The sequence below is a fragment of the Gymnoscopelus microlampas genome, assembly GCF_963454915.1.
Source record: "Gymnoscopelus microlampas genome assembly, chromosome: 16".
NCBI classification, from domain to species: Eukaryota; Metazoa; Chordata; class Actinopteri; order Myctophiformes; family Myctophidae; genus Gymnoscopelus; species Gymnoscopelus microlampas.
Window position 1 is genome coordinate 38,693,557 of NC_139953.1, and position 22,084 is coordinate 38,715,640.

The 22,084-nt window shown below is 41.0% G+C and overlaps 1 protein-coding gene across 4 annotated transcripts in view; it reads right to left on the reverse strand.

The window, feature by feature from the left end:
- Positions 1-294: 294 nt before the first annotated feature.
- The window catches only part of ezrb (ezrin b), a 71,923-nt gene continuing 50,133 nt past the window's right edge, over positions 295-22,084 (reverse strand). For 3 of the 4 annotated variants that reach the window (XM_084083296.1, XM_084083297.1, XM_084083295.1), the window contains 7 exons: positions 20,062-20,158; positions 18,649-18,812; positions 16,155-16,285; positions 13,364-13,524; positions 8,533-8,625; positions 6,043-6,300; positions 295-3,709 (listed from right to left, as the gene is read on the reverse strand). In XM_084083296.1, the coding sequence (XP_083939422.1) occupies positions 3,545-3,709; positions 6,043-6,300; positions 8,533-8,625; positions 13,364-13,524; positions 16,155-16,285; positions 18,649-18,812; positions 20,062-20,158 (1,069 nt within the window). In that variant the 3' untranslated portion in view covers positions 295-3,544. The remainder of the gene's footprint in view (positions 3,710-6,042; positions 6,301-8,532; positions 8,626-13,363; positions 13,525-16,154; positions 16,286-18,648; positions 18,813-20,061; positions 20,159-22,084) is intronic. The other variant, XR_014602642.1, reaches the window with a different exon arrangement.

The following is a 22,084-nucleotide window of genomic DNA, read 5'->3' on the forward strand; positions in this document are numbered from 1 at the left end:
AGAAATTTGATGTCTCCGCGGGAGTAATTGGTTTGACTCAAGACTCTTTTGGGTCTTGAATCTTGGGACTCAAATCATGGAAATCAAATCTTGGAAATGGCAAATCAGCATGTGTGGGATTTGAAGGTGCAAGAGTCAAGTAAAAGTTGGAAAAATGTCCAAGTTGGATTTGAACTGGGAACCTTCCGGTTGAGTAAATGCACTTAGTCACTTTCCTAAAGATCTGGCATCAGTAAATGTACTGTAGCTTCAGCAAGGTGCACATTCCACATGCAAAGTAAACATACAAAGGTATGTAATCATAGATTTTTTTATTGTCATTATGTTGAACACCTCATTATAAAATCCTGTTTGAATACAATGGCCAGCTGTGTTGTGTCTCCATTAAGGTCATTAAATGCTCTTCCACATCCAGGGACAACAGAGAGATGATAAAACTTCCAGGTATGAACTTAAGGGCCAAACTGCCTTTAGTTTAATGCATTACAAGCCTAGAAAAGTTGGTTACAATCAGGGTTTGATTTATAAAGAAAACAAAAGTGGGGGACCTCCCCAAGCAAATCTAACCCTGGTTACAATCCTAACCTTTATCCACTTAAACCCTCTAGACTTGGTAAACAGGACCGGAATTCGCTCTGTACACCAAATCTCTTGGCCAAAAATAGCCGATTTACAAGCCACCACAACGCATCAAGCTTGTTAATCAGCTATTTTTGGCAAATGTTCCCCAGAACATGGATATAGTGGGGGACGCGTTGCGATGCGTCGTGAGCTTGCAGATCAACTTCTTTTAGCTAATGTTCCCCCAGAATATGGATGCTGGGGTTCAAGTGGTTAAATGAATCCAAACCTTAAAAACAGATGTTTGAACGATTGTTTTGGCATCATCTGCTTTTAAAACAAAAAAAATCTAGCAGCTTTGGACAGTTTGACCAGAAAGTGAAAACAGACAGAGACGGCTGCTTATGGTGCAGGGGTGTCAAACTAGAGGCCTGGGGGGCCATCGGGGTCCAATCACCAGCCATCGGGTGGGGGGGGGGGGTCATTTTTGAGAAAGAAGAAAAACGCATATTCATGACAATTAAGAGCAGTTGTGTAGCCTCCATTTATCATTATTTAAATTCTACATTTGTTTCTGCTAATGTTTGTTAATAAATGGTTTATTAAAAAGGGAAAGGGTGGGACTACCAAGACAATACAAATGTCGTATAGCCTAAAATGACACCGGTCATAAAACTAATGCTTTTTCATAAGAAACAAACTTTGTAAAGTGAAAGGTTTCTGTAGTTATTGCAGAGACTGCGACTCATGAGGGCACGGAGGCAACGGACGCTGATGAGAGCGTGCACTTCTGGCCTGCGACCTAAAATTAAGTTTCACACCCCTCTATAACATAGACTCATAGAGGAACAACAGCTTCCCATCCCTCATTCAACAGTGACATGTTTAAGCCTGAATTATACTTCATCATAAGACGTTGGTGGGGCTCTGAACGTGGCGTGTTGTTAACTTGTTGACCCGCTATTTACGGCGTGCATTACTGTCATACGACTAAGCAGAAATTAAGCACTAGAAGCACACTGACAGGCAGACAGCACAGACATAAACCATGAAATGGAGACGTGGAGATCTGATCGTGTGATGTAAAAACCTTTCCTCAAAACATGCTGTGAACGGCAAGGTATAAAGCAATTAATCAAAAAGTACCAAACTACAGATTTCCTTCACTGATTTTGATGGCATGCGGCTGGATGTCTTATAACATAAAAAATAATTTACAGTTAAATCTTTAGTGATCTAAAAGATAAAAAAAAAAAAAAAAAAACAAAGAAACATAAGACTACTATTATTTTGGTCAATATATAGAACCTTTGAAACATTAAATGTCATCATTAGTAGATAGCAAAAATATACAAACCAAGATAAAATACCCTTTTAATATCCCATATACAGTATAAATATCAAACTATAGGCATGATTTGATGCTACTGTATAGCAATATTAAACATAAATGGAAGTCGTCCAAATATAATGGAGAAAAAACAAAACTACATACAGTCTTCATGTCTGCATGTTTCATATAACCGTCACCGCTTTCTGAGTGGTCCGTTTTGGGGAAGAAAAACATAACAAAAATAAAAACAAGCATTGTCCTCTTTCTAACTTTCACAACGAATAAGAAAACGTCAAAAAACAAAAAGAAGCAAGGCTTTGATTAACATAATTCTATGTGCGTCATGGAAATAAGAATACGATTTATTTTTTGGCTATTCCCACTACTTTTATCATCACACCTCTGGTTAAAAAAAAAGCCTCGGTGGTTTGGTCTGAAACCAAACAGGTTCACGTTACAATCATGACACAAGAAATACGATTGGTGGCTCTAGGAGGAAGGGAGTTTTTTTGGCACTAAGGTTTTGGAAAGCCCTGCACACTGACAGACCGTATTACAGGAGTTTGCCTGTGTCTGTGAGGGTTAAGCTTCATTGTCATCCATCGCGCGACGCTGGCGTCCTACGTAAGTATAGCAGTGGTTCTCAACCCGTGGGTCGGGATCCCCAGGGGGGTCCCCACATGATGTTGGGGGGGTCCCCAGATGACAGTGAAGTGACAATTTAAGGACTTTTAAAGACCTTTTTAATACCTAAAAAAAGAATTACCATTAGCAGAAGTAATCAACAAACTGTACGATACAAAATGGTCAAACATTGGTGAAATTGTCAAATATCTATAAGCTCACAACGCGAGGCGTTGTGAGCTTATATAGATCTGCTATTTTCACAATATTTATCTGGGGGGTCCCCAAATATGATTATTTTGGGGGGTTCACGGCCTGAAAAGGTTGAGAACCACTTAAGTATAGAACTGGAGGATAAGGACAAAATATCACAATGTTTTTGACCAAATACCTTGATATTGACGATAATATACATTCTCTTATTAATCTTTCAAAAAAAAAAATAGTGAAACTAGCCGATCTACAAGATCGGCTATGTGGATATGTCTTTTAAAACTTTTGTCGTCAGTTTTTGAAAAGTATAAAATTAGGGCTATAAGTGATTTAAACCAGGAAAAAAAGAAAATACAACACTTTAGGCCATATCATGATATTACAATATCCAAAATCCCAGACAATATCTAGTCTCATATATCACGATATGGAAATAATATTGATATGCTGTATTGCCCAGCCCTAACAAGAGTATAAATTAGGCTTCAAGTGGTGATGAATGTCTGCCACTGTCCTTATACTGCTCCAGTCGTGTGTGTGTGTGTGTGTGTGTGTGTGTGTGTGTGTGTGTGTGTGTGTGTGTGTGTGCCACATAGATGTGTGACTGATGCATGTTTATGCAATGAACTCCCAGTCCGTTTGTGTGTGTGTGTGTGTGTGTGTGTGTGTGTGTGTGTGTGTGTGTGTGTGTGTGTGTGTGTGTGTGTGTGTGTGTGTGTGTGTGTGCGTGTGTGTGTGCGTGCGTGCGTGCGTGCGTGCGTGGTGTGAGGGGTGACCATTCAGAAAGGGTGCGAGGCTGCAGCTCCAGCCTCTTTATAAAGCCTCGAACTCGTCGATCCTCTGCTTCGTGTTGCCCTGCCTGATCTGCCGCAGGGTTTTGTACTTGTCTCGGCCGGCGCGCACGTTCTCCGAGTGCAGCAGGTCGTTCTGGGTCTTCATGGACTCGTCGCGGGCCTGCGCCAGCTCTGAGGTCAGCGCCTGGACGGGGAGAGAGGAGGCAAAAGGGAAAAGGAGTCAGACCCAACCAAAACCATCCCTGCAGGGACGTGCACAGATAGACTCTAGGTGGTGCTAGAGCACCTGCCCTTTGCCCTCTTGACCAGAAGTGCCCTTTTGAAAAAAAGGGGAAAAAAAACGTTTTTTTTTCTCTTCAGTTTACAGCAGGGGTCTTCAACAGGGGGTCCGGGACCCCTAGGGGGTCCTCAGAGTTACTAGAGGGGGTCCGCCAAATCTTTATGTGATATGATTTTTCTTTTTACCATAACCACTCGAAACCTAGCATCCCTTTTCTGAGGAGAACTTTAGGAATTCACTAAGTTTAGGATTCACTAAGTGGTTTAAAGATATACTGTATGTCCGTTGTTTCTCTGTCTATACTCTACCATACGGATTGGTTAAAATAACCTTTTATTCATAAAGATTGGTTAAAATAACCTTTTATTCATTCAAATAAGTCCCAGAGTGTAGCTTTAATTAGGGGTCTGTTTCATTTAGGTGTTACTGTGTGCCAGCCAGCATGGACAGCTCCTGTACAGAACGTCATGTTGGCGCACGCACACGCACACACACACACACACACACACACACACACACACACACACACACACGTTTGTATTACTATACTTGTGAGGACATCAACATTTTAGGGAGTCGATTTTATGATTGATTCATGATTTCTTTGGGGCATTTTTAACCGCAAGTCTAAAGCCGAAAAATAGCTGATCTACAAGTTCACAACGTGTCGCATCGCGACACGTTGTGAACTTGTAGATCAGCTATTTTCCGGTGTTTGACATCGCTGCACAACTAAGTATAAAATAGGGAAAAATTTACAAGCCCACTTTTTCTAATTGTAAACTTATCTCTAAAAAAGAAAATGGTCCTCACAACGTCTATTCCTATACTTGTGAGGACTTTTGGTCCTCGCAAGTATAGTAATACAAACACACACATACATTTCGGCTTTCTGTTCATCTAACTCATACGCTGTGTGTCTCCGAAAACAGGGCCACAAATGACACACACAAATGAAAAGGACTAGGATTCTAGTCCTGGTGGCCTTTCCAGGTTAGGTATCATCAAGGTGTTGTAAAGTACCCTTCTGCCATGTAGTGGCTCTTCCATAATGTAACTGCAGTGTGCACTCTTCACATCAAACAGCAGGCTCCATTCAAGCTCTTAATGGCACTTCTATACATCTCTGTGAAAGCCCTAATAATAATTATGTGTGCATACATACACAATAACATGATGGATAAAATGTGTTAACACAGTAATCACAAATTAAAATACCCCACTGGAATTATTTAGTTGCCTCTTCTACTGTACTGAAAATATGATTACAGGAACCAAACGAGATCTAAGGATTATTTTGTTGCTGGTCTGACAGAAACCTCTTCTCTCCATATTTAACCCTTTAAGACCTGAGGCTATTCTTAAAACAATTCTAAATCCTAACAGTTTTTTGGGGGAAAAAAAATAGATTTTTCAAAAATAGCAGATCTACAAGCTCGTAGTGTGGCACTCGGTGCCGCGCTATGAGCTTGTATATCTGCTATTTTTCAATAGCCAAATACATCTTAAAGTGACACAGATGCGTTCCAGGTCTTAACACATTGACCGCCATAGGTTAATCTCATAATGTACTCACCAGTGCCAACGTTTTATTGTTGTTTTTTTCACGTCGCCATAGACCTTGTTAAAATCCTTAAAATTGAGCCGTGCACTGTTTGTAAACATCGCAGACATCTGCCTGCTTCTACCACTGAAGAACACGTGTCAAACGGTGCCTCCATGTTGTAGTTAGAACGGTTTATGTTAAACAGTGATCGACGAGGAGAAGAAAACAACAAGGAGAAAATTGAGTTTCAGTTTCGTCATTAGAATGAGGGCTGACGGCATCGGCAAAACCGGAATCCCAAATAAGGGCTTTCCGGTGGTGTTACAATGAAATGGTCTGTGTAGAAAATTGAAAAAAGGTTTTTTTTTTTGAAAAAAAGGAAAAAGCACCACGGCCCGTAGGCTACGGGATCGGCGCTTTACAGTTGGATTTACCGGCCCGTAGGCTACGGGACCGGCAGGTAGAGTGTTAATGGGTTAACAATATATTTTTTTGTAAATTAATGCCCTACTTCGTCACACTACGGAGTCACACAAAAGCAGCACAAAATAGCCGATCTACAAGCTTGTAGATCGGCTATTTTCGCTATTTTGGAATTTTCAATCCTGAAAAGTAACAGTTTCAGACACATGAGGTTTCCACCCCGACAGCCACTGGCCACTAGGGGTCCTCGTCGTCTTCTCCTCCTCACCATGAGCTGCTTCTGGACGCGCTCGTTCTTCTCGGCCTCGGTGACGCGGTCCTCCTCGTTGCGGTGGTCGTTGAACTCGCCGCTCTGCCAGTCGGCGCTGTGCGTGCTGGCGTTGGACTCGCTGTCGTTGTCGTCGTCGTTGTTCTCCACGGCGTCCAGGTGGTCGTACATGGGCGGGGGAGGGGGCGGCGGCGGCGCCGTCATCACCATGTGGAGCTCCTCCTTGGTCTTCATCAGGTCATCCTGAGCCTCCCTGGCCTGAGAGACGGTAAGAATGACGTTATTGTCGTCGTACAACAAAATGCATTATCTTTTTTTTTTATTTTCATTCCACGATTTTTGTAACCCATTTTTTTTTCACCCAGTGCCAATGCCTAAGCTGTAATCCCGGGCGCTACTCTCCCTCTGCCGACCTGGGGAGAGCAGTGGTGGAAAAAGTACTCAAATTCTTTACTTAAGTAAAAGTACCAATACTGCAAAATAAAAATACTCTGTTACAAGTAAAAGTTCAGAATAAAAAAATTACTTCAGTAAAAGTACAAAAGTATTGATATCAAAATGTACTTGAAGTACCAAAAGTAAAAGTACCAAATATTTGAAAATAGCAGACCTACAAGCTTGTAGATCTGCTATTTTCAAATAGCCAATGTATAAAATAGGGCTGAAGTGGTTAATGTATGTTTCATTATATCATAATTTATATCTGCAAAGTAACTAGTAACTAAAGTTTTCAAATAAATGTAGTGGAGTAAAAGTACAATATTTGCCTCAGAGATGTAGTGGAGTAGAAGTACAAGTATTGGAAATTGGAAATACTCAAGTAAAGTACAAATATCTCAAAATTGTACTTACCGGTAAGTACAGTACTTAAGTAAATGTACTTCGTTACTTTCCACCACTGCTTCAATGCATGAGGAGTGAGCAGGCCGCTGCTTATCACCTGACAGGGGGGAGTTTACCCGGTAGGACGTAGCGTGTGGAAGGAACACGTTATTCCAACCAGTTCCTTTCCCCTCCATCAGGCGCCCCGGTTGACCAGGGGGAGGCAGTATAGAAACCAGGATTACTGCATGTTTTTTTGCGAGGGTACCTACCCTAGGGGACACGGTGAGAACATGCAAACTCCACACAGAAAGTCCCTTTCGCCAACCCCACCAAGAGTATGGGCACCGATGACACGGAGGAGAGAACACGCCCCCGGCGGGAATCGAACCCAGGACCTTCTAGCTGTAGCGCTAACGACTGCGCCACCGTGCACCGTGCATTATCTTAACTATTTATTAGCCAACAACAATTGGCATTGATCAGTTCTTTTTAGGTAAGTCAGTGGTTCTAAAAGTGGGGTCTGGGGAGACACTGGCGTCCTTGAGAGGGTTCCAGGGGGTCCCCTGCAAAATTAGCAGTTAGTTTAGCCACTTTAATGCGATTTTATACTTTGGCCATTTTAGGAAAGTTTGTGAATAATTGAATAAAAGGTTTGAGAACCACTGATACATAGATTTAACCTAGACAGCGTACATACATACCCCCTGACAGCCCCACACACACACCAGGGGCCTCACGGCCATTCACTGTGCGTACGACACGACACCCTCCACTCTCACAGATCCGTGATTTCATACCCCCCACTTTTTGAAAAAAAAAATATATATATATATATTTGTTTTGATAATAAATCGGTAAAATCAAGCAAAAATAAGAATTAAATAACCTAACCCTAACCCTATACCCGAAATAAAGTAACCAAAACACGAAAAAAAAACTAACAAAATCCGCCCAAAAAACGCGAAATACAGAATTTGTTTACATTTGACAGTTACAAATGTTTTTCACGCTTTTTCAAAAATAGCAGATCTACAAGCTCATAGCGCGGCACTCGGTGCCGCGCTATGAGCTTGTAGATCTGCTATTTTTGAATAGCCAAAGTGTAAAATAAGGGGTATAGTCCACCGAAAGTCCATCCCCCCCACCTTCTGAGAGCCCGTGACGTCCCTGACACACACCCCCACACACACACACCCTCATTCTTGGTGGAATAGTCGAGTACAGTACTTGCTACTCACGTGAGATATGACAGTACAGACTAGTGAGACTAGGCATTTGGTGATGAGAATTATCAATATAGCTTCCATGATCCATCCATCTGCAGGCTGGCAGACGGCTGTAACTTAATCCATTGAATTCAAAAAAGGGAACGGATAGTTTTCTGCTGAGGAAACAGCAGTGAAAGCGACCAATTCCAGAATAATATTCTCATTATATTCTATATCATTATCACAGGGATGTGGGGGGTTAACAGTGCTGCTCTTGCAGTCTAAAATGTGTGTTGAGCATGATGTCATTTCTGTTGGGACGGCTGTGCAATTTGTGTTGTGCCTAAGCATACAAGAGAGACAATTTGAACATATCTGTTGGTACGCCGACAGAAAATGTCCAAATCACGCGTCAGGGGGAATGTATGGGGGTGTACTGTATGTATGGGGGTCTTACTCTGTGTTGCCATGTGTCCGCCTCCTCTTCTTTGCGTCTCTTGGCTTCCTCCAGCAGGGCGATCTTGGCCGTGTGCTCTGCAAGCTCTGCAGCCTGATACACAGCAACACAACCACACACACAACAACAACACAAACACACAACGCAATCACACAAAACGCACACACCACCACAAAACACACAATCGTCAGACTGTATTTCTGTTACCAAAACGAGAATCCATGATTGTGTTTGTTCTGTGTGAGAATGTGTCACTCAAAATAGGGGTGAAACAAATAATCAAATCGATGTTATAAAATGATACTTAACCCATTAAGACCGGGAACGCATCTGTGTCACTTTAATATTTTTTTGGCCATTCAAAAATTGTAGATCTGCTATTTTTGAAAAATCGTGAACACTTGCGCAAATCTTTGAATAAATATAATTTAAAGCGAATATTTTTTACTCTGTTCCAACTTCTGGATTACAAAAATTGCACAGATTCTTTCCCGGTCTAAATGGGTTAAGACCTGAGGCCGATTCTACAAATGTCTTCTAAATCCTTTTCTGAAACAGTAAAGTATGTTGCTAAGTGTGGTGCTCAAACTTTTTCATGTCAAGGGCCACCAAAATGAAATGTATTTGGCCCCCATCTCAAAATAGTCTGTTCCAGGAACCCTCAGAAGCAAATCTTTGAGTTAAAAATATTCGCTAAAAGTTTGACACAATTTTCAAGATTTTTCAAAAATAGCACATCTAGCTCATAGCACGCGATGGGCTTGTACATCTACTATTTTTGAATAGCCAAAGTATAAAATATGGTCAAAGTAAGTTACACAGATGCTTTCCCGGTCTTGGGTTAAGTAATCAATGATAAGGATAATGAATGTTATTTGTATAGCACCTTTCCAAACAAAGTTCCAAAGTGCTGCACAGAGCAAGGTTAAAAACAGACAACAAAGCAAAATAAAAAAAAACAGTTTGATTAAACAAATAACTAACATAAGAGCGTGTACAATCACATGTAAAACAATTAGGACAAACACTGGGTAGAGGTATGTTTGTGTCATCATGTCAAGTCATCAGTTTAGTGACATTATTGTGTGTGTAATTATAATATTGTACGTGCCCTTTCGTCATCTTTCCGCCGTCTGTAAGGAACGGCTCAACAAGCTCAAAAAGGTGAGCGAGTTCATTCTGACTCATTCCAGTCACAACAATACCATACACCAGCTAATTAAGCGCTAGCTAAACACAGCCACCAAATTAAACAGTGCAGCTGCTTTTGGTGAGTGAGTGTGGGTGTTGGCGTGCGTGCGTGTGTGTGTGTACTTGTATTACTATGCTTGCGAGGGCCAAATGTCATCAAAAGTATAGTAGAATTTGAGAAATAGACCATTTTCCTGATCCGCACAACAAGAGAAATGGTGGTATTGAGGTTAAAACAGATTTGGGGGGGTTACGTTAACAATAGGGAAAAGATTCAGGTTGGGCTACAAAATGTATTCTAAATCCTAACAGTTTTTTTAGAAGACTTTTCTCATGTCAAAGACCCCAAAATGTATATGTATTTGGCCGCGGACCCCCATCTCAAAATATTTTGTTCCAGGGACCCCCAGAAGCAAAGATTTGAGTTACAAATGTTTGCTTTAAAAAAAAAAAATATATATATTCAAAGATTTGCACACATTTTCTCGATTTCTCAAAAATAGCAGATCTACAAGCTCATGTGCCGCGCTATGAGCTTGTATATCTGCTATTTTTGAATAGCCAAAGTGTAAAATAATGCTTTTTAGCTCAAATCTAAAAATGACACAGATGCGTTCAGGTCTTAAAGGGTTAAACTGTGTGTGTGTGTGTGTGTGTGTGTGTGTGTGTGTGTGTGTGTGTGTGTGTATCGTCCGAGACGTACACATTACACAACAGCACAAAGCCGAGGCGCTGACGCCCGCTGGGCCGTGACGCCGCCCTAGTGAAAGGTGTCCAACTGGAAAATCGGTTGCTGAGTAAAATAAATGCTCGAGTTTGTTGCATGATGCTGTGCAGCTATGATGATGCAAGCTGTGAATTTTAGGTGAAATGTGAAATTGTTGCCTCTCATCTCCATATTTGAACTTTTTCCCCCGTAAATGAACGCCCTACTTTATCATACTACAGCGTCACACAAAAGCATAAAAAATAGCAGATCTACAAGCTCGAAATGCAGTGCGAACAATGCATTTTGAGCTTGTGGATCTGCTACTTTTGCTACTTTAGAATTTGGAATCCTTTCTGACACATGAGGTTTCCAACCGACAGACGGAATAGTGAATTGTGGTGCAGCTAATGCTCAAATATTTAAACACAAATCCATTCGGTATGTTCACCTATTAATTGTTAAATGTACGGTACAATAACTGAATCAATTCCTACAGAATCTTAAAAGTAGGTGGAAGTGATATATTTTGGTACAAAACAAAAAGTGTTTTGTTAAAAAGTGAAGGCTGAATGATAGTAATCATTGCTATAGAGTGTTTGTTCAGTAACAGGGGTCTCCCCGTCTCTCCAGCTCTTTAGTAAAACAAAACAGATCACATTGATTTGTTTGCATGTTCTTTTCATCACTTCCAATTTCACGTGTTTATCCCGTGTCCTGCATAAAATCGCTCTCTTGATTGGAAAAATTGGTATCCTTACCTGAACAAACACACATAGCAATGATTACTATCAGAATATAGAGCTATTTAACACTTATTTTAAGCATATTATAAGTTCTCCGCCCAAAGAATATCAAAATAGCAGATTTACAAGCTCACTTTGTGATGCGTTGTGACTATTTTTGATCATTTTTGGTTGAATGGGTTGGGATGGCATGGTGGGGTTTGTGTCTGGCCTCCCAAAAGCAAATTCCAGTGTTTTGACTGTGAAGTTAAAAAAGCTCTTCATCCAGTTTTTATTGCTTTGACAGTTAGAATGAAGGAGGGAGCTAGGCTGGGCCCACCCCAGGCTGCTGTGGGTGGTCCACAGAGGGGACGGGGTAGGAGGGTGATTTAGTAGGGGGTGGGGTGGGGGTGGCCAGTCTGGAGTAATTGGGTGCGGTCCCACCGGGGGACAAAGTGGTTTTGTCTGGTACTGGTAGTGGTCTGCCACTGCCCAGCTTTTCACAATGTTCCAAACAGCAACATGGCTGTGTGGATACAGACCAGGGTCACATAATAATAACTCTAAGCATTCTGGCATGTTAAAAAAGTCATTGTGTCTCTTTTCCAGGCTGTTTCTGTGTCTGGCACTATTAAATGAAGCACACCCGAAGCAGTTAACCACATGAACTCCTAGCTACACTACAGTGTCCCTATTCTGGGGGTGTATATTCGCCGAAAATAGCCAATCTACATGCTCACAACGCATTGTATCGTGATGCATTGTGAGCTTGTAGATCTGCTATTTTTTGGTAAAGAGATTTGGTATAGAGGGAAACAATCAGGGGGGCCTGCCTACTAGACACCAAAGGGACACGGGTCAACAAACTATACAGTTTAAGTGGTTAAAGGGCAAGACCACTTCGGTAGAGGTTTGGGTTGTGTAGTTACCTTGCCATGATGTAACTTCCAAAGGTGGGCAAGAAATCAAAAATCATTTCTCCATTGATTAGAAATTGATCATTCAAAATATGCTCCTCATTGACTTAAGCACAGTTCAACACAATCCTATAACTGCACCGACCTGCAACAGGTTGCAATTAGGCCTGTCACAATTATTACATAATCGCCTAATCGCAATTATGTGAAATAGTTGATCGACAAGCTTACAACGCGTTGTAAGCTTGTAGATCAGCTATTTCAGCTATTTTGGAAATGATTAAATATGTCACTAATTTCTTTGTATATTTAAAGTTTTCTGCCCTGTGTTTCGATTATGAAGCCTAAATTGCAAACAGAAATTAAGATTTTATTTATATGTTACAATGTTCAACAATGCCAAAAACACAATTAAATCATTAATCACAATTATTTGAGTGACAATGAATCCTCATCTTAAAAATGTGTAATCGTGACAGTGACAGCCCTAGTTGCAAATAACAAGTTGCGTTGTGACTCTTTGGAGTGGACTGGGCTTCAGATGTTTACCTGGTATCCTTTGAGTCACTACATTGTTCTCTTTGCACTGTATTTATGTGACAATTTACCCTGTTGTTTGAGGGTTTGAAAAGCTGAAAGTAGCAGATCTACAAGCCTACTCGGCTTACTCATCTCACACTTGTGAGTCGCTCAGGATAAGAGCGTCTGCTTAACACCTAAATTATAAAACATTATTATTATTATTATAAAACCAACATAAAAATCATATACTATAGCCAAAGTTGTTTCAGCAGAGAATTACAGTATAAAGTAGGTGGACAGGCTAGGCCGCGCCCACTGCCTCTCTTGGTCTGGTGTTGTAATGTCATGTGAACCAAGGATTTATTCGGTACAAAAATGTATTGTCCAATGAGAGTCGGAGGTGGGGGTGGGTCTAACGACAAGCCAATCAGCGAATATCTGCTAAATAAAGCTGTGCGATGGACGTCAGATGTAGGCGGATCCGTGGATCTCTTGTGATTGGTTTAGGGAAATTCGAATCCCCTCCTCCTCGTAATCGCCTACACTGGAAGCCAATACTCATACTGAAGCTCCAGGCAGCTTCAGTATGATAATCAGGCTATAGGCAGATAGCAATGAGCAAACCAGCTGTTGAATTGAGAAAATAATGTGGGAAATGGTGAACAAAAACCTTAGTGTCCCTGATCGCAGAAATCGTGTGTGTGTGTGTGTGCAGCACGTGTGTGTGTGCATGTAAAAATGGTGGGCATAAATAAGGACATTGTGCTGACCAGCTGTTCCTGTCCCTTCATCTGGTCCTCGGCCTGTCTGGCCAGCTCCTCCTTGGCCAGCAGGGCGGCCTGGCGCTCGGCCTCCAGACGCGCCGCCTCGTCCTCCGCCCTCCTCCTCTCCTGCTCCAGGGTCATGGCTCTGCTCAGCTGCTCCTGGAGGTCTGTGTGAAGACAGAGAGATGGACGCTTTATGATAATAAATAATGACTCCTACCATCAGTGGTTCTTGTGACTTTTCAAGGACCCCCATGTGAGAGTACAAATGGAACCAAATGGACTCTGTGCCGCGCTATGAGCTTGTATATCTGCTATTTTTGAGTAGCCAAATAAATCTAAAATGACACAGTTCCGGGATTTAATGGGTTAAAACTGCTCCTTTGCTTTAGCCTAATTGAAACGTGAGACGGCTGAGTCAGAAGCCATTAAGCCAAAGCTTTCGATCTACCCGGTCAATCTCATCTCCTACGCTCACCTATGGTCATGCAATGTTGGTCACTAATTATTTGGGGGGCCCACTTGCAATACCCTCAAGGCCCACCGGTGGGCCTGGGCCCACAGGTTGAGAACCAGTGGGATAGGAGTAAAGAAGCTCAGTCATCCGGGAGAGACTCTGAGTAGGGCTCAATGGAAGTGTAGGGAGACCAAGTCCAACCGCTGCAGATGTACTAGTTATATGGTATTAACATACCATACAGATTGGTTAAAATAATGTTGAACTAAAAATAAGTTCTGGACTGCACGCTTAAAGGTAGGGTAAGTGATTTTTTTTAAAGGTAGGGTAAGTGATTTTCTTTGGTTAAAATAAGTGTTAAATAGCTCTATATTCTGATAGTACTCATTGCTATAGAGTGTTTGTTCAGTAACAGGAGTCTCCTTGTCTCTCCAGCTCTTTATAAAACAGAAAATGCATTTTTATTTCAGTTTCATTTCCAATTTTATCCAATCAGGATAGAGAACCCAATGAGGATATAGATTAAACAAGTGAAATTGGAAGTGATGACACTAAGAAATGAGCAGGCGAAACTGGAACTGGAACAGTATAAAAATGAAGCTTACAAATGGGTACTTTCTCCTGATTGGCTGAGATTTTGACACCTACCGGAAAATGTATTTTCTGTTTATTAAAGAGCTGGAGAGACGGGGAAACTCCTGTTACTGAACAAACACTCTATAGCAATGATTACTATCAGAATATAGTGCTTTAACCTTTTAACAAAATAATTTTTGTTTTAACCCAAAAATATCACTTACCCTACCTTTAATGTATTATTATCAATACACAATTCTGTGAAAGAGAAGCCGGTGTGCTTTGTAAGACCCTAGCAGCCAATAAAATAGCGCATGGTGCATTAGGACCTGTGAAATAGCATAGACGTAGAACCCAAGCATCCATATTCTGGAAATGTCATAATAGGCAAACATTCGGCACACATCTCTGGCATTTAAGATTTATTTGGCTATTCAAATATAGCAGATCTACAAGCTCATAGCGTATCCGCGCTATGAGCTTGTAGATCTGCTATTTTTTTTTAAATGTTGAACATTTGTGCAAATCTTTGAATATATATATTTTTAAAGTGAACATTTGTAACTCAAATCTTTGCTTCTGGAGGTCCCTGGAACAAAAGTATTTTACAAATGTTTGCTTTAAAAAATATATATTCAAAGATTTGCACAAAGTTTTACGAAAAAAAGCAGATCTGCAAGCTTAATAACGGTCATAGCTCAAATCTAAAATGACACGGATTGCGTTGCCGGATTCAATGGGTTAATACATTTGGTGTAGAGGAGGAAAAATGTGGGGGGGGGGGGGGGCAGCAGTCAACTGAAGTATATGGTTGAAATGGTTAACCAGCATCTGCAAGGTGCACTACTAAAAATAAAAACAGGAAACGTGGAAAAACCTGTAATATCACATGTCTGACCTACAACACACAAAACATCCACACACACACACACACACACACACACACACACGCACGTTTGTATTACTATACTTGTGGTGAGGACAACAACATTTTAGGACAGCAATTTCATAAATGCCATTTTTTTGTGTGTCGACACACTGCAACACATTGTGAGCTTGTAGATTGGCTGTTTTCACAACTCAACACAATGGCGGCACACGACTAAGAATAGATTCCAACCGTAACCGTTTTTTTTTTTTTTCACAATAAAAATAAGGACAAGGAAAATCCTACCGTCCTTGTGGCTACATTTTGCCCTCAAAAGTATAGCAATCCAAGTGCGCACACACACACACACACGTTTGTATTACTATACTTGCGAGGACGTCAACATTTTAGGAAGACGATTTTATGATTGATTTATGATTTTTTTGGGGGCATTTTTAACCGCAAGTCTAAAGCTGAAAAATAGCAGATCTACAAACTCACAACGTGTCGCGCTGCGACACGTTGTGAGCTTGTAGATCGGCTATTTTCCAGTGTTTGAAGTATAAAATAGGGGAAAATCAAACCCCAACCCCCTAAACCTAACCTCTAAAGGTATAAACCCTAAACCTAACCCCAAGCTGAATCTTTGTCTAATTATAAACATAGCTCTAAAAATCTTTTTTCAACCATAAAATAACAATTTATCTTGTGAGGACCAAGAAAATGGTCCTCACAACATCTTTTTCTCATAATCTACTATTCTTGTGGGGACGTTTGGTCCTCATAAGTATAGTAATACAAACACACACACACACACACACACACACACACACACACACACACACACACACACACAGCCTACTGTCGAGGCAAAGGTAATGGATGAAGCCTCCTACCTTTCTCTGCCTTCTTGGTTTTCTCCTCAAACTGGTAGAGTCTCATCATGAGCTCCTGCTTCTCTCTCTCCATCTGTTCCTTCTCTTTCTCGATGGCCTCTCTTTTCTTCTTCTCGTTCTCCAGCTGGGCCCTGCAGATAACACACACACACACACACACACACACACACACACACACACACACACACACACACACACACACACACACACACACACACACACACACACACACACACACACACACACACACACACACACACACACACACACACACACACACAATGAGAGCTGACACTGCTTAACGACCACTAAAACAACAAGCGCACGCACACACTCGATCTTTTGTCTTTCCGTGCATTTTGGTTTTCATGAGATGGTACTGAAGCCAGCAGGCATCACGTTAACCACTTAAGCCCTGGCCTATATACTGTACTTCGCTATACGACAAATAGCACACACAGCGTCACGATGCGACACTGTGTGAGCTTGAAGATCTGCCATTTTTATAGAAAAGAAATAATACTCTTGAAGACGGATCTTTATCTGTGCTACACTATGTTGACCACCCGATGTGTTGGCAATCTTATTTCTAACCTCATGTATGTACCTGCTGCATATTATGCTATGTGTATGCCTTTCATAAAGCCCAGAGAAAGGTCTGGCTGATTCTTCTTCTTTTTCTTTTTTTTTTAACCCATTAAGACCTGAAGCCGATTCTACAAATGTCTTCTAAATCCCAACAGTATTCTGAAAAACGTATGTTTCTATATCAGTGGTGCTCAAACTTTTTCATGTCAAGGACCCCCAAAATGATATGTATTTGGCCGCGGACCCCATCACAAAATATTTTGTTCCAGGGACCCCCAGAAGCAAAGATTTCAGTTAAAAAATGTTTGCTTTAAAAGAATATATATTCAACGATTTGCACATATTTTCACGATTTTTCAAAAATAGCAGATCTACAAGCTCATAGCGCGGCACTCGGTGCCGCGCTATGAGCTTGTGTATCTGCTATTTTTGAATAGCCAAAGTGTAAAACAATGCTTTTTAGCTCAACACCCTTACTTTCAATACTCAAGTGGTATTCTAATGGGCGACTGACTGCTGCCCCACAACTAGTGGTCTATTACAGCAGTGGTTCTCAACCTTTTCAGGCAACGACCCCCCCCCCCCCCCCCCCCCAAAAAATAATCATGTTTGAACCGGGGACCCACACTGACAAGCTCTTGGAATTGTAGGAGTTGTGGCATTACATTTCGTTTGACCCGATTCTACAGATACATATCGTGAAAAAAGCTGATCTACAAGCTCACAATGTTTTGCCTTTTTCTATATTATTTGACAATTTGGCCAATATTTGACCAGTTTTTATTGTATAGTTTGTTGATTACTTTTAATGCAGTAATGGGCTTTTTTCCATTTCACTTCTTTTCCATTTTTTTTAGATATTAAAAAGGTCTTAAAAGTCCTTAAATTGTCACTTTATTACTGTCATCTGGGGACCCACCCCTTGGGGGTGCCGACCCACAGGTTGAGAACCACTGGTTTACAGAGGGGACTATAGTGTTAAGAGACAGATGCAGTGTGCACTGCAGCCATGAGTTACATCACTGTGTTTGAACAGCTGTGCTGGACAGACACTGTTCAGACAGCTGAGACCAGTAGCTGCAGAGAGCAGCTCTGGGATCACTTTACGTTCAATTCAACCATTCGGGGGAAGAGGTTTTTCCCCCCCTACAAATCGTATAAATATACTGTATGCATAAGGCAAGACAAATATTGATTATTATTGATATTATTTACCTGCATGTAGCAGAGCAAATATTTAATTCCGTACTACACATTTATTTTTGCATTGAAACCAAAACGTAATGTTTTTCCATTAAGCTGATAATGAGCTATTCGTACAGTGGTGTGTGTGCATGTCTTTCTACACGTTCAAATCTGTAGGGTTAAAGCTAGGGTTAAAGCTACAATCCATACATTCTCCCTCTTGAACCTGGCAATGTGCCGATACTCTTTAGCTATATACAGCACATTGGTTGGCTATTCCAAAACAACAGATATAAAAGCTAATTTTTTGTAATCGTGAAATGTGTGCAAATCTAGATATACTTTTTTTTTTTATATACAAGTCTTTACTTCTGAGGGTCCCTGGAAGTGGACATGCTATGTGTACAGTACTTATGTAGATATGTTTTGTTTGATTTCTCTTTTGTTTGTTCTCTTTGCTCCCCCTAGTCTCATCTCTTTCTGGCAATAACTCAAAATTATGGAGCTTGCACAAAAAAAAAAACGTTTTAAAAAAACATGTAAACCTGTGATTTGACAATAAAATCGATTCCGATTCTCGCGCTGGAGAGCCGTAACTGCAACCGCATGTCCGAACTACTAACAAAATGGCGGCACATCTATTGTCCAATCCAGTGTGTTGTCTGCTTCCAATAATTTCACTCAAAGAGTGTGAAGCTGGACTTGTGTACATGTTATGTACCTCTCCATTTGTTTCTGGTGTTTCTCCTCTCTGGCCTGAGCTTTCATCTGTTGCACCTCGATGGTGTCGGGCTTGCGCCGGCGCATGTACAGCTCGTGGTTGCCCATGCACAGCTGCAGGATGCGCTTGTTGATGCGTAGCCGAGGGGCGTAGAAGACAAAGTCCTTCAGAGTCGAAGAAACAGGGAAACAAGACAAACGGAGAGAGAGAGACAGACATTTAGTCGAAACTAGACTAAAACTAAAACATTTCAGATGACTAAAATGTGACTAAAACTAAATCAAAATTTGCTGTCAAAATCTGCTCCACGTTCAACCACAGTTTTTGTTATTGCTTGTTTCTGTAAAGACAAAAGTAAAATCAATTGGCACAGAATGTTATACTCCATAACATCATAACATTTAACATTTTTAAAATATCATTATCCACATGAACTCTGGCATCCCTATTTTGGGCAAGTCATAGGCGAACAATAGTCAACAAAAATAGTTGATCTACAAGCTCACAACAGGTACATTGGCTGACAGGGTGCTGATTCTGCTGAACACCCATATCATCATCGCCATGTCCAAACCCACTACTTTTCAGGAAATTGGAACAATAACCTGTGTTCCAGTGGATCCAATGTAGTTATTATTTAGTCACACAAGCTAGACACATTCCCTGCCATGGACGGAGATCTCCATCATTTCAAATCCATCCGTTCACCGCCACTGACAGAGATCTCATTCTTTTCAAGACATTTTTCTCATAGTGTGACAAAGTAGCACATTCATTTACCAAAAAACATAAAAAGTTGAAACATGGAGATACGCCGCACATTGTTATTGTATAACATGTAATGTTATCCTGTACACTATTGTGTACAGTATATAATGTATACATAATGAGTACATCTGTAGTGTTTTGTTGTTGGGTTAGGGTTAGGGATGGTCCTTTGTGTTAGGGAAACCAGAGCATTAGCACAATACTGTATAGTATTATAACTTGAACTTCTGACCGGAGTGAAAAAAAGTGTCAGGTTCAGACAATTTTAGCATTTAGCAGACGTTCTTATATCCACGTGTTGGCCTTCCTCACCCTCTTCACCATGTGAATGACTAACTGAGTTGTTCAATGTGAACAGCTCCTCCCCTGCGTGAGCTCAAGACTCAGGAAACAAGCCCTTTTCCCTGAGGCTGTCAGAGCCTTGAACAAGGACGAAAAATAAAAACAAAAAACAAAAGCTGCATTCAATCTGTAAATACCCCCTTGTTTTTGCTTCCACTGTTACTTGCAGTGTGTATGTACAGTATGTGTATCTATGCATACAGTATGCACATTCTATAATCCAGACACTATTCCCCCAGGAGTGGAAATCTCTTTGAGACTGTTGAGAGTTCATTAGCAGGTGAACGAGTTTCTTTCACTCACCGGGGCCTTTTTGTCGATGGGCTTGATGATAAACTTCTTATCGTTGAACGAAATGTTCCTGATCTCACTCCAAGGAAAGCCGATCTTTGGGGTTAGTCTGAGGAAGAAAGAAAAAAAGTGTCATTGAAATAATCAATAATAATGTCACCACTCCTTTGGGGTATTTTTGTGACTGTACATTTGTGCATACGTGAAATTTTCTTACTATTAGGAGCAGCAGCAAGTGTTACTTTAATTATAAATGGTCTGCATTTATATAGTGCTTTTTCTAGTCTTTCCGACCACTCTAAATTACTTTTAGAAATTAAATTGTACATTTGAATGTAAATCTAAATGTGCTTTACAATGTACTTCACATTCAACTATCGCACACATTGCAAGGCAAAACCGTTAGACATTATAGGACCAAGGCGGTACACATTCACACACCGACGACGGAGGAGGAAACCACGCAAGGCACAAACAGCAGGAGCAGTTAGGGGTTCAGTGTCTTGCTCAAGGACACTTGCACACAGGAAACTATTTTCTAGAAACATTTTTGTACTTTTTTGGCATGCCAAAAATCGGGACGCCAGGCTTGAACATAGTTAATCTCTCAAGACAGATTCCGCTAACAGCAGAATCTGTCAGCACCACTGCCCTAAACATGGAATGTTGTTGTTAGTAGGAATATTTCCCGTTTATGCGCAAAAAAGGAGGTGGTGCCCCCTGAGGCAAAAACAAAGGGGGAAAAAAACAGAGGCAAAAACAAAAAGGTACCAGGCTGTAATTCTGTGCCACTCTACAGTAAATCTGTCGTTCACTGTGTAAAGAGACCTCTACTGTACAAAGAGTAAGAATATGAGATACAAGCCGACAATGTATCGCAATGCTGCGCGTCATTAGCTTTAGAACTGCTATTTTTTTTATAATTCTGCCCAAAATGAATGACATACCCAAAATAGGGACGCCACCAGGCTGAAAATAGGTTAAGTCACCGTTTCTCAACATCAGGTCCGGGGACCACTATTGGATGAATACATTGGCTATTCAAAAATAGCAAATAGCTGAACCTAGGCTGCAATGCGGCCTGGCAGCGTGTCGCAGGTTCGAGTCCCGATCCCGACGACCTTTGCAGCGTGTCACTCCCCATCTCTCCCCATTTCCTGTCAGACTACTGACCTATCAATAAAGGCATAACAAAATTTAAAAAAAAGCTTGACTTGTACATCTGCTATTTTAGAATTTTGAAAAATATCGAGAATTTCTGAAAAGTATTGAATCATTTTGAATCACCTTCAAAATGATTCTGGGGTCCCTGGTACATAATCTTTTCAAATTTGGGATCCGCGGCCGAATACATATCTTTTTGGGGGTCCTTGAGAACCACTGGCCTAATGCATATCAAACTGGGCGTCCTCAAAATTTAAAGGGTTGACAACCACTGGGATATGTAAGTCCCATAAGGTGCCAGGCTGCACTGTGTGCCACTCCACAGTAAATCTGTCAGGCCCGCCGGCTGTGAACAGAGAACCTGTACTGTATCAACAGCACGTAAGTATGAGGTATGAACCGAGCAGCAGGGTGCGGTCGACTCCTCCATTGTTAGCAGATACAATGCGTTGGATGCCAGGCTCATTCAACGTTGCCTCACAGTCACAGCGTCAACATCCAACCCAGCTGACATTGTTGGAAGAAGTACTCGGATTTTTTTTTTTACTTAAGTAAATGTGGCAATACCACAAGATAGAAATACTCTGTTACAAGTAAAAGTCCCATCTGCAAAGTTTTACTTGAGTAGCAAAAGATACTTACAACACCAAAGTGAAATTATAGAAACGGCAGGCTTTCTATTCCTGTAGAGTTAGCATGCTATAATAGAAGCCATTGTACTCCCATTCCTAATAAATGTGACCAAACTTGCCTACCGATGACTACGTCCGTGTGTCAGCATAATCTGTTGTAGTATACAGACCTGGACTTTCTAAATTTAACCAGTCAGCATTATTATTATTGCACTGTCACTTGTATAGCAAATATCCTT